At 44.2% G+C, this 12027-nt stretch overlaps 1 protein-coding gene across 2 annotated transcripts in view; it reads left to right on the forward strand.

Annotated features, from left to right (window-relative positions):
• Window positions 1–12027, forward strand: part of SUSD6 (sushi domain containing 6) — a 93878-nt gene that overhangs the window by 34350 nt on the left and 47501 nt on the right. The window contains exons 1-2 of one of the 2 annotated variants that reach the window (XM_070594173.1): window positions 9741–9907; window positions 10173–10377. In XM_070594173.1, the coding sequence (XP_070450274.1) occupies window positions 10257–10377 (121 nt within the window). In that variant the 5' untranslated portion in view covers window positions 9741–9907; window positions 10173–10256. Of the gene's footprint in view, window positions 1–9740; window positions 9908–10172; window positions 10378–12027 lie in introns of those variants that run through there. The other variant, XM_070594172.1, reaches the window with a different exon arrangement.

A 12027-nucleotide genomic window follows, 5' to 3' on the forward strand; every position in this document is an offset into this window, starting at 1 on the left:
AGAATTCATTCTCTGGTCATTTTTGGCTCATTTCTCGCTCAACCCTTTTTAATTTCAGTGAAATGAATGAAATAAAGGAAAGGATGGTTTAGAGTTGGGGTTTTTGGTGAGTTTTTAAAGTTTATTTTTAAATAGGCAGCCTTCCCAGACTGGGAATGTAGAAGAAGGCCTGAGGACCAGGAAGTGACACAGACCTATTTATGCCATCCCACTCTGGGGCCTTTGGAAAGCCGTCCACAGAGATGATAAAAAATAAACATCACTGCATCAGCCAGTTCTGTTTGGTTTGCTATTTTTGACCTGGAGGAGGTGTTTCCTGAACAGCTCTGAGTACTTTGAAAACCCAAATCTAGCACCTAAACATCCCCTTGAGTCAGGTTTTATGGACAGATATTTATTTCTTGTTACCAGACAGCATTCAGTGAGTCTTGGCAGACAAAATTATCACTATTTTTTTTCTTTTTTTTCTTTTAAGATTGGCACCTGGACTAACAACTGTTGCCAATCTTTTTTTTTTTTTTTCTGCTTTATCTCCCCAAACCCCTCCTATACACAGTTGTATATCCTAGTTGCAGGTCCTTCTAGTTGTGGGATGTGGGACGCCACCTCAACGTGGCCTGACTAGCGGTGCCATGTCCACGCCCAGGATCCGAACCCTGGACCGCCGCAGTGGAGCGCGTGAACTTAACCACTTGGCCACGGAGCCGGCCCCTCACTATCTTTTTCTTTTTTTTTTTTCTTTTTCTCTGCCTTCCTTTTGGTGAATTGTTCTTCCATTTCTTTTTCTTTCTTTATAATTAGCACTGTGCCTGCAAAACTGTCCTGAGAGGTGACTGAATATGTGCACGATCTTGAAGGTCCAGCTCAAAGCTTTCTCTTTCACTTCCCCACTACTCCCAATCAGAAGTGTATTCCTATCTACTCTGCATTTTCATAGCACTTTTTTTTAAAACCTTTTTATTGGGCACTAGTAACAATTTCACAGTGTTGTATAGATAAACATATAATTCCTCTCACGTAGATTGTGAATTCCTTGAGAGTGAGAACTATGCCCCACTTCACCTCGGTGATCACGCAAACCTTGCACTGAAGACAGCCAGTAAATGTTTATTGAATTGCAATATAGTCACTGCAAACACAGAACCCTAAGAAGCTGATTTAGCAAATCAGCTTCCCAGACTTTATTTGCCAAGTAGATATTGAAGCCTGCTCCACTCAGGTCTGATGGGAACCAAGCAGAGGGGTGTGATGACACACAGATGTATCTCTGAGGTCTAGGAACCAATTACATCTGCTTCTGCCAAGCATCTGCCGTGCTGCCTGGCCAAAACTTAAGGCTTTTCCCATCTTGTTTTATCTCTGCTCTTATTTTGCCATCTTGTATTTCCTACATAAATTAATGTCTTTTAGGTTTATCTTTTTTTCCCCTTCAGTGAACAAGTAAATATTGAACACTCTGGGGGCACAGAAAGAGGCAGAGTTGGTGGTCCCTGCAGGAATTTACTACCTGCAGTAAATGCAGCACACAACAGTTAAGTAACTGTGAGTGGGCCCTGGGAAGGGATATGATTGGTTGTCTCAATTGTGGTTCAGGCAGTGATCCTTTGGGTTCAGAAGAGCCTCCCATGCTTGTGGGCTGACTTGATGAGTTTTTTCACAGGAAGCGCAACTAAGCTTGACCTGGTATTTGGAAAACGAAAGAGCAGGGAGCCCTTTGCAGTAGGAAGGCAGGAGAAGGAAAGACTTCTAGACCCATTTATTGGATTCTGTTTATCTGTATAATGGTGGTAATGACACCTATTTAATGTGGTAATGAGTGTGTGCATGTATATGTATGTTGTATGTGTGTTTATATATAACACAGCTGGCCCTCATGCTCTAGTGGTTAAGATCTGGCGCTCTCACTGCTGTGGTCTGGGTTCGTTTCCCAATCTGGGAACTTCACCACCTATCTATCAGTTGTCATACTGTGGCATGTTGCTATGATGCTGAAAGCTTGCCAGCAGTATTTCAAATACCAGCAGGGTCACCCATGGTGGACAGGTTTCAGTGGAGCTTCCAGACTAACACAGACTAGGAAGAAGCACCTGGCTGCCCACTCCTGAAAAAAATTAGCCATGAAAACCCTATGAATAGCAGCGGAGCATTGTCTGATACAGCACTGGAAGGTGAGAGGATGGTGCAGAAAGACCGGGCAGGGTTCCGCTCTGCTGTCCATAGGGTCACTGGGAGTTGGATTGACTTGATGGCACTAACAGTGAAAATGTATATAACACAGGTAAGCTCCACGTCCTTATCCTTCCCTACAACATATTCAGGCTAGAAAACCTCCTAGGTCCCTCTAGACACAGTATTATTTTAGTATAGTCACATACGTAATTATTTAATTTTGCGAGAGAGAATGCTAAGTTCCTTAAAAAATATTTTTAGAACTTCCTAGGAGATAACCTTAGAGTTTCACTTGTTTAACCTGTTGGCTGTTCTTTCATCTAGGTGAACTTTGTGTTTGGAGCCTCGTCTCAGAGCATCTGTTTCCAGCCCAGCTGATTGGTGCCTTTTGGAGTCTAGGGGTTGCTCAGTCACAGCCTGTTAGAGCAGGAAGGGGCCGTAGCCAATGCTGATTTGAGTGTCTATTGTTCAGACACTGTCATGCATCCTTCACATTTATCTCATTTCCATCTCACAGCACCCCAGTTGGCGATATTGTCTATCCAGTTTATAGATGGGAACTGAAAATAACTTGCTCTAGACCGCCTAACTAATATCCAAGCAGACCAGAGATTCTGACCCCGTCTACCAGAATCTTTCCACGATCCCAGCCTCCCTGAGAGAGTTTTAGTTGAACTGTTTCATTTTACTGGTGAGGAAACAGAGGCATAGGGAGAAGCTATTTGCCCTTCAGTCATTGCTGAAGCTGGAGAGAAGTGGTGACCTGCCTTCAGGGTAGGAAATTTACACTCTAAGCCAAGTTGTTGCCTGCAGGCACTCTTCTGTTTTTCTGTCCTGTCTGTGTCTGTCTTGCTTTGTTCTCTTTTGTCCTCTCTTGCATCTTTTCTGTCTGTCTGGGCCCCGTACAGCTCTGTAGTGATTCCTTGTGTATGCAGAGGCTGGGTTTTTTTGCTAGACATTTGTTATTTTTGGAAAGCATTTTAGGAACGCTGTGTACGGATGCCTATACAAATGTGCTGACGGATTCATTAAGCTCTAAATGGGAAAGTGGAGTCTCCTGAGTTTGCTGCAGTGCAGAGGAAGATAGATGCTAGGATAGGTCTTAGGAGATGTCGGGGGAGAGGACTGCTCATGCAGAACAGTGAGGATGGATTTAACATTTCTTCCTTCCAGTCAGACTTTTGTTGACTTAGGTTTTCAGAGGAAATACTTGTGGGCCCCTCCCATTCCCTAGAATACCCTCCAGATTCCTTAGAACTGAAAGGGCATTTGGGGATCATCCAGGCTCACCCCTTGAGGACCAGGAAGAATGATTGACTTGCCTGAGGCCAAACCACTGCTGGTTGGTGGAGCTGGGACTTAGGGCTGTCTCCTGCATTCAGGTCCATGCTGCAGTCATCCACTGTTAGGCTCCAGAAGAGAGGTGTTGGAGACTGTTAAAGAGAAGGCTTAGGGATGGGGTGGTAGTGTGTCTGCTAGCATTCCTGCTGTCTGAAGCCTGAGGAATAGGGTAGAGGGAAAGTGTGATAACAAGAGGATGTGGTGAGCACTTCTACGGGAAGAAGACAAGGATACAAGCAATATCAAAGCAATTAAAAACATTTTCTACCATCTATCCTACCCTGGCTTAGGTGGCTTATGAAAAAAGCTGAAGGTTATTTTCATGATTTGCCGGAGGTGCGTTTTAACAAGAGTTTGGTGTTTGTGTCTTTGGGGCTTTGGAGCTGGAGATTAAAAGGAAATGGATATGGTAACATTCTGACTCTCAAGGATCTCAAAGTCCACAGGCCAACCCTGTGGCGCAGTGGTTAAGTGCGCACGTTCCACTTTGGCAGCCTGGGGTTCGCCGGTTTGGATCCTGGGTGCGGACATGGCACCGCTTGGCAAGCCATGCTGTGGTAGGCGTCCCACATATAAAGTAGAGGAAGATGGGCACGGATGTTAGCTCAGGGCCAGTCTTCCTCAGCAAAAAGAGGATTGGAAGCAGTGAGCTCAGGGCTTATCTTCCTCAAAAAAAAAAATAAAAAAGGATCTCAAAGTCCAATAGAAGAATTTGTGCCTATTGAAGCACTCTCATTTTAGTGGCACAGAAGATAAGGGAAGAAAGGGAAAGAAAGGTTAGCAAGATTGGAAGAAACCATCTATCCACGGAGTGGGGGATGGAGAGTAAACTGAAGACATCTAGAAGTAACTTCATTTCATCATTTTGGGGAGAAGAGTGGGAGGCATTAAGATCTGACCTTGTATTTTGTCCCTTCTGAGCCTTACTAGAGACTAGTGAGATATTCAAAGCACGCGACAGCCTTATTTTACAGATGAGGAAACAAAGACAGAGATGAGGTAAGTGGCTTCCTCAAGTCAGAGCCATGGTTTCAGGGCAATGTTCTTCCTCTTGGAGGATCGTTCTGGACGGGAAATGAGTGTTCATAACACCACATTCAGCAGAGCACGGTCACCCAGCTTTTGATGTTTTGGGTTCACAGAAGTGGGAAAGGACAGACCCAGACCTTGAGGGACTGACAGTGCTGGCTCATGGGGTCTCCCTTTACCGTGTGCCATTGGGGCAGCAGCATAGTACCAAGAAAAAATCAGAAGAGTGAATGCAAATTTTCCGTGGCTCCTCCTCACTCTATGTTTTGGAGGGAAAATTGGCTGCTGGAGGAAGAGGTGGGTTTTACAAAGAGGAGTTTGGACGCTCTGGAGAGTTCTGTGGCTAAGAGAGGCCTTCGGACCGTTTTTTAGATGTGGAAATGGAAGCCAGAGAGCTTCATGACTGGCCAGCTAGTTGGTGGAGTTTGGGACTAACTCATAGCCCCAGGCCTCCTCCTCTTTTCTTACCTTTAAGTTTAAATGTTACATGCCTTGTGAGGATGGGTGAGTGCTAGCTTTGAAAATGAGGCTTAGCTCCAGGTTTCTCTTTAATGATAGTTTTTTCCAATTTACTTTTTATTGTAAAGTAAAATTGGCCATTTTAAGTGTATAGTTCAGTGATGTTCAGTACATTCATAATGTCGTGCAACCATCACCACCATCTGTCTCCATAACTCTTTTCGTCTCACAGAACTGACCCTCCATATCCATTAAACACTAACTCCCCATCTCTTGTTCCCCCAGCCCATGACAGTCACATTTCTACTTTCTATCTCTACTTAATCATAATTTTTTTTAATTGGGGGAAGTGGTCACTAACATACCAAAGGAATGCTGAAGGGAAATGATTCCTTTTTTTTTTTTTTTTTTAAGTTTTTACCTGTGTGTTTTTCTAGGGGTGATGAATACCTAGTTCATTTGTTCTGAAGTGTTTTTCTTTTCACTTGGTCTAAAGCCACAATTCAAGGACAGGTTTTATTTTGTTTTTTAAATTCTGTGTTCAAAACAGATCCTTTCTTAAAATGATCCAATGTATAGTATCGCTCGTTCTCCACAGTACCTGGGTTCTTCTGTTCTGGGCGATACTCTGGGGTTGTGGGGATTCTCTTTTCTCTGTGTTCTTTCTGAAGCACTAACTCTTGGCTCAGTCTTGCATGACTACCCTCCGTTCATCTTATCTCTTTTCTTTGCAAAGCTGCCATTTCCATCACCCTGTCTGTTCTGCACTTGTTCAAGTGAGCTGGTGGAATTGGTCCCTTGGCTCAGGTAGCTGCTTAAGCAATAAGGGAGGAGCTAGGAGTCTTCACAACAAAACAAAACAAAACAAAACAAAACAGGAGCTCATATGTCTACATCTTCCCAATTCCACACGGGCTCCTCCCTGCAGTATTTGCGAGTTTGGTAAACATTTGCTGCCTGCCTGTCAGTTACCAGGCCTTGTGCTGGCTGTTGAAGATTCCAAGTTGAGTAATCGACAGTCCTTGCCTTCAAGGAACTTTGAGCCTAGTGACGTGAGACAGATAAACCAAAAGATGTAATAATCTGCTAGAGTTGCAGTTGTAGCAGGGTGCTAAAGGTCCTTTGGGGTAAGCAGGGGGTTAGTTCTGTTGGAGGTGGGCATGGTATGAAGTGTCAGAAAAGAATTCCTCCAGGAGATGACCCTTGTGCTAAGCCTTGAAAGTGACTCTGCTCCCGGCAGAGGGAGCAGTCAGGTTTATTTGAATGTCAGTTTGTTGAGGGAGGAGACAGGCAGTCTACAGGAAGGCCTTGCTACATTAATTTTATTTTGTATTTTATCTGTTTGAATAGGTAATGCATGCACGAGGTACAACACTCAAGGAGACTAAAAGGGAATACCTACAGTGAAAAATGAGTTTCCTTTCCTGTTAAACACTCAGTTCCCTTCCCTGAAGGCAATCGTTAGCTATCAGTTTCGTGTGCATAATACCAGAGAGAGATTTTCAGTGCATGTAGGTGTGTGTGTGCATGTGTGTGTCCTTTAAAAATACACATAAGTGCATTAATAAAAAAAAAAAAATGTGAAAAAAAAAAACTTTCAATGTTAAAAAAAATGATATTTGGGGACAAACTTTGCTTGTCAAATTTACTGTTTTTCAGTTAGAAGAAAGTGTTTACAAATTAACATTAAAATAACTTTTCTGATTATAAACACAATGCATGCTGATTATAGAAAATTTGGAAAACAGAATTAAGAAGAAAAGAAAAATTATTCATAATTTCAAAACTTGGAGATGAGTATCTACTAGTAAAAAAATTGGGATCTGACTGTAAATAATGCATTGGGTTCTGCCTTTTTGTTTGACCTTAAATTCAGCTCAAGATCACCGTGTGGCGACATGGCTTGTAATGGCTGCCCAACATTGTTTTATGGATCTCCCATAATTTACCTAACCAATCTCTTATTGTTGGACATTTTATTGTTTCCAACTTTTGGCTTTGTATATAACCTGAAATTAACATTGTGGCAAATACACCCTGTGCATAAACAACAACAACAAAAAAATACACATAAGTGGTTTTCTTCACATACTAATTTTGGAAGTCATTCCATGTTAGTACAGACTGAACTACCCAGGTTTTTTTTTTTGGTGGGAAGATTGGCCCTGAGCTAACATCTGTGCCAATCTTCCTCTTTTTTTGCTTGAGGAAAATTGTCCCAGAGCTAACATCTGTGCCAGTCTTCTTCTTTTTTGTATGTAGGATGCCACCACAGCATGGCTTGATGAGTGGTGTGTAGGTCTGTGCCTGGGGTCCGAGACTGCAAACCCCAGGCTGCCAAAGGGGAGCATGCGAACTTAACCACTACACCACAAGGCCGGCCCCCCAGTTCCTTTTAAACCACTGCATAATATTCTATTATATGGGTGTATGACAACTTATTTTAGTCCCCTGTCAATCTTTTGCCAGTGCAGATAATGCAGTGAATGTGTGTCATTGCACATATGTGATTTCTGAGGTCAGATTCTAGAAGTAGAATTGGTAGGTCAGAGAATATGTGTATGTTTTGGACAGATACTGTCAAATTGCCCTCCAGAGAGCTCCACATAATTATAAAAGACTAAATTAAAGATTTTTTACCACTTGGCGCTCCCCCCACTCTCCCCCAAATCCCTGCCAGAGTGAACTTCTTAAATGAGTTTGGTCCTACAGCCTCCCTGTTTGTAATGCTGTAAGTTCCATGTGGTTTTTAGGATAAAGTTTAAACTCCTCAGCCTAGCCCCTGCCTCTGGCCTCTGCCAGGAGTGCTATGCTCCCGTTGCTCTGCTGCACTTGTATTTGGTACCTCCTTCTTTTCCTTTTTTCACTGGACACATCCACTAGCAGTCAGCTTAGCATCACCTCCTCTGGGTAGTCTTTCCTGATTACCTCCACTCGTGCACAGAATACCAGAGCAGCACCCTGAGTCAGCCTCATCCATTCACTACAGAAATATTTGTTGTGCACATGCTGTGATGTGGCACACGCAGGTGTTATTCTCAGTGGTCCACTGGTTGTTGCCTTGAGGCGATGATGACTGCCTGCTAGGGTTTCCTGCTGTGGCTGCATCTAAAACAGCAGCACCAAAAGGCCCATTGCTGACTGGCTAGTGGCCCTGGGCATATCCTTTAACTTCTTCAGACCTTGGTTTTGGCATCTGTCAAATGAGGAGGTGAAGCTCGTGACATCCAAGGTCCCCACAGATCAGGTCTTATTAATAATTACCATGGCAACAGCAGCCAGTGTTTATTGTGGACTTGCAAAGTGCCAGGCACTGTGCCAAGCACTTTGTCAGATGATCCTAATTCTTACATTAACCCTTGGAAGACAGTATGGTTACTGTCCCATTTTACAGAGGGGACAACTGAGACTAAGAGAGTAATTTGGCCACAAGGTCATAATAGAGGAAACAAATTTAAATCCTGGCATTCTGACTTTACTGTTCTTAGCCACATAAATGTATACATATTCCATATATTTACTCACATGCAATTTTGTGTACTGTCTTGGATCATTCACCCCTAGACCTCTCCATGAACTGTCTCTCTTCCACAGCTTTAAAGGCTCAACTTGGAGCCTGGGTGAAAGCTGGGGACGGAAGACTGCTACCATCACAACTCTTTAGGGGTAGTGGGTGAGGACCCAGTGGCTGGCTCTATTCTTGAACCCCTGGCTCATGCTCATTGAAGACCCTCATAGCTGCTTTTCCTTTGGACTGAGACAACTCATGTTGCTGTTTGCAGTTAACTCTTTTTAGAAGAGGGGCGTAGGCCTGAGTCAAGGCTTCAGGCTTGGATTAAAGGCAGATCTGGTTAATATCCCTGACGTAGTCTCAGGGGCATCCTTCATTAGATTTGTAGATGGCAGGCCCCCCTATCTATTTACATAAAGCCTTATTAATGGAGAAGGAGGTATGTGTGGAATTAAAATAAAAAAGGAAGGGGCTGGCCTGGTGGTGCAGCGGTTAAGTTCACACGTTCCGTTTCGGTGGCCCGGGGTTTGCAGGTTCGGATCCCAGGCACGGACCTACGAACCGCATGTCAAGCCCTGCTGTGGCAGGCATCCCATGTATAAAGTAGAGGAAGATGGGCACAGATGTTAGCTTAGGACCAGTCTTCCTCAGCAAAAAAGAGGAGGATTGGTGGCGGATGTTAGCTCAGGGCTAATCTTCCTCAAAAAAACAAAAAGAAAAAAGGAAGTGTAATCTTATTATTTGGAATACCTGTTATAAACTATGATAAATGAAATCAAATGAGTTAACTAAAATATAATAGACCCATATCATAATGTATCATCAACTCAGCTGCTTCCCTGAAGGCATGTAGAAAAAAATCCTTAAAAATCTTGACTCCTGATATTTTTTTTTAAGATATTGGTTCCTACTCTTGAAGTCTTTGTCTAGAGTCAGCGGTGGGGCTAATTAACAATTCCAACCTGTTCTCTCCCCAGTCATTGTCAGGTACAGCTAACAAGTCTGGCCTCTAGGGTCACAGGTTTGTCAGGTTCGCCTTGATTACTTAGCCCATTTTTGAGATTCGTGGCAGTCATGTCAGAGTCAGATCCTCAGGGGCTCCTCCAGCCTCTGGTGGTTGAGCAGGCCGAGCCAGGGCCCTTGGCTCTTGCTGCTGCATTCCTTCCCTAGGTGGTGTATTTCTCCCTTAAAGACACGTGTTCTCTGTTTGTTTTTTTTTCCTTTTGATTAGTTGAACTTGCTCTACGTCCAAGTGGCAAATGCAAAGCTAGACTCAGGGTGTAGCAGCTCTGTGTCAGCAGCTCCCTCTCTCCTCCTCTCTGCTGGAGCCACCGAGGCAGGCAGTGGGCAGACCCAGGGCAGTTTCTGAAAGTCCTGCTGTGCCTGACAGATCTCCGGGTGAGCCAGAGCTTGTCTCCTTCTCCTATCGCAAGGGTCTGGCTCCCCAATGCTGATGCTGATGCCAGCTTGCTGCATGCCTTGGCGTTTCCCCAGGGAGAAGTTGAAAAGCCACTTCTGAGCTTGTATCTTCTCCTGGCAGCAGAAATTCAGTTGCTAAAATTCTTTCAACTTTGTGTGTGATTATGCCTTCCTCACCTAATTGTGTAACTAACTTATGGCTAAAGTTTTCACTTAATTACATTCTTTTTCTTGTTTTTTATAGGTGAGTCTACCCCTGGCTGACTTGAGAATTCTTACTTCTGGCTTTTAAATTTTTTCTTTTTAAAATAACTTGGACGGATAAAAGATGTGCCATGGCAGGATAGCACCAAAGAGCACCTCAGCGTTTGCCGTGGCCTCCGTGGGACATGGAGTGTTCCTTCCGCTGGTGATCCTTAGCACCCTCCTTGGAGACGGACTTGCCTCAGGTAAGTTGCAGCCTGCCTTCTATGTGTGGGAGGGACAAGACTCAATACCGTTGTTTATCCCAAAGGCTGGGATAGGGGACTCTACATCTTGCGGGCAGTCTCAGTGAGAGCAGAGGGAGGGGACTTTTGTGCTGTGGTATAGCAGGGAGCCAGTCCTGGGGGCATGGCACCAAGGGGCCTAATGAGCCAGCCAGAGGAGGGGTGTGTAGGAACCTGCTGGTGATAACATTATCACCCCCTCTCCTCTCAGCAGTAGTCATCAGGCAAGAGTGCAGAATTCAGAGCATGATGTGTGGTAAGGGTGCAGGCGGTGGAATCAAACTGTCTGTGTTTAGAGCCCAGTCCTACCACTTGCTGGCTCTGTGACCCTGCACAAGTCTCTATTTCTGTCAGCCTCAGTTTCCTCAGCTGTAGAATGGGATAATAACGGTACCTCCCTCACAGGGTAGTTGTGAAGACTGACCGAGATAACACGATAAGCACTTAAGTATTGTTGTTTAGCTCTCTATTGTTTGTTTCTTGTCCTTCTATGCTTTTTCTTAGAATGAGTTCAGAGTTGTGGTATTGCAATTTAGCGAAAACAGGATCTGGTCACTGATACTATGAACTTTGTGATGTTGGATGAGCCACTTACCATTCTGTGGCTTAGTTTTTCTATCTGTCAAATGTCCAGGGTTGACCTGGATAACATTTGAGGTCACATCTGGCTCCCTCAGTCTATACTTTCATGATTCTAAGGGCTTTCTGGTTGAAGATGGTAAGCTGATGAGCCGGGGCTAGAATGTAGCAGTGAGCCTTTTTGAGTTTGTACAGTCCTTGTTGCCTTCAACAATGCTCTGGAGAAGCATTGAGTTCTCTTCATGTGGTTCTAGACCTGGTATTGTTAGAAAGGGCGTATTTAGGGGTTTACTGTAGGCCTCTGGGTGATGCTACAGACTGTGTCTCTGTATCTGTGAGCACTGATAGGGGCCTCAGTCACTTATGATTGAGCTCACCAAGAATGGTGCTTCTACCAGACGTCAGTAGGTACAGGTGTATGGCAGTTTTCTTTGGACAGTGTTCCCTGGAGAGGCATCTCAGCTAGATTCTGGGAGCGGACTTGGACAGGGGGTGGTGTGGTATAGTGTGGCTTGTGGAGTCCCCATAGCTTAGTGCTGTCTCTTTCATTCCTTTTCTATCAACTCCCACCACCTGCTTACCTAACATATACAGATAATGGTACAATCTCATGTAATCTTATTTTTTTCTTCTAAATTGTTGGGAAAAACAATTACTGATTTTTTGTTCCATCATAGCCTTCCCCACCACCCACATACAAATTTCTTCTTCTTCACCCCATTCTGACACTTAACTCAAACTTTTCCCATAAGCCGGAGACCTCCTTGGCTGTGAGGAGCCCCTGGCCTAGCCAAGGGGGCCACTAATGGTGGGCATCATGGTTTTAGGAGGTTTCAAAGGAAAAGAAGGCTGGACTACACCAATATGCAACAAAATGAAGCAGGGCCTACATTTGTAGGGCCACTCCAAAGCTAGAGGAAGCCTCTAGAAGTGGTAGTCACAGAACCATAAAATACAGAGATCCCGTTTTGTTCAATACTTTATCTCTAGAGTAGAAGTTGGCAAACTGTGGTCCACAGGCTAAATCCTACC

This window comes from Equus przewalskii, chromosome 25 (genome assembly GCF_037783145.1).
Source record: "Equus przewalskii isolate Varuska chromosome 25, EquPr2, whole genome shotgun sequence".
Taxonomy (NCBI): domain Eukaryota; kingdom Metazoa; phylum Chordata; class Mammalia; order Perissodactyla; family Equidae; genus Equus; species Equus przewalskii.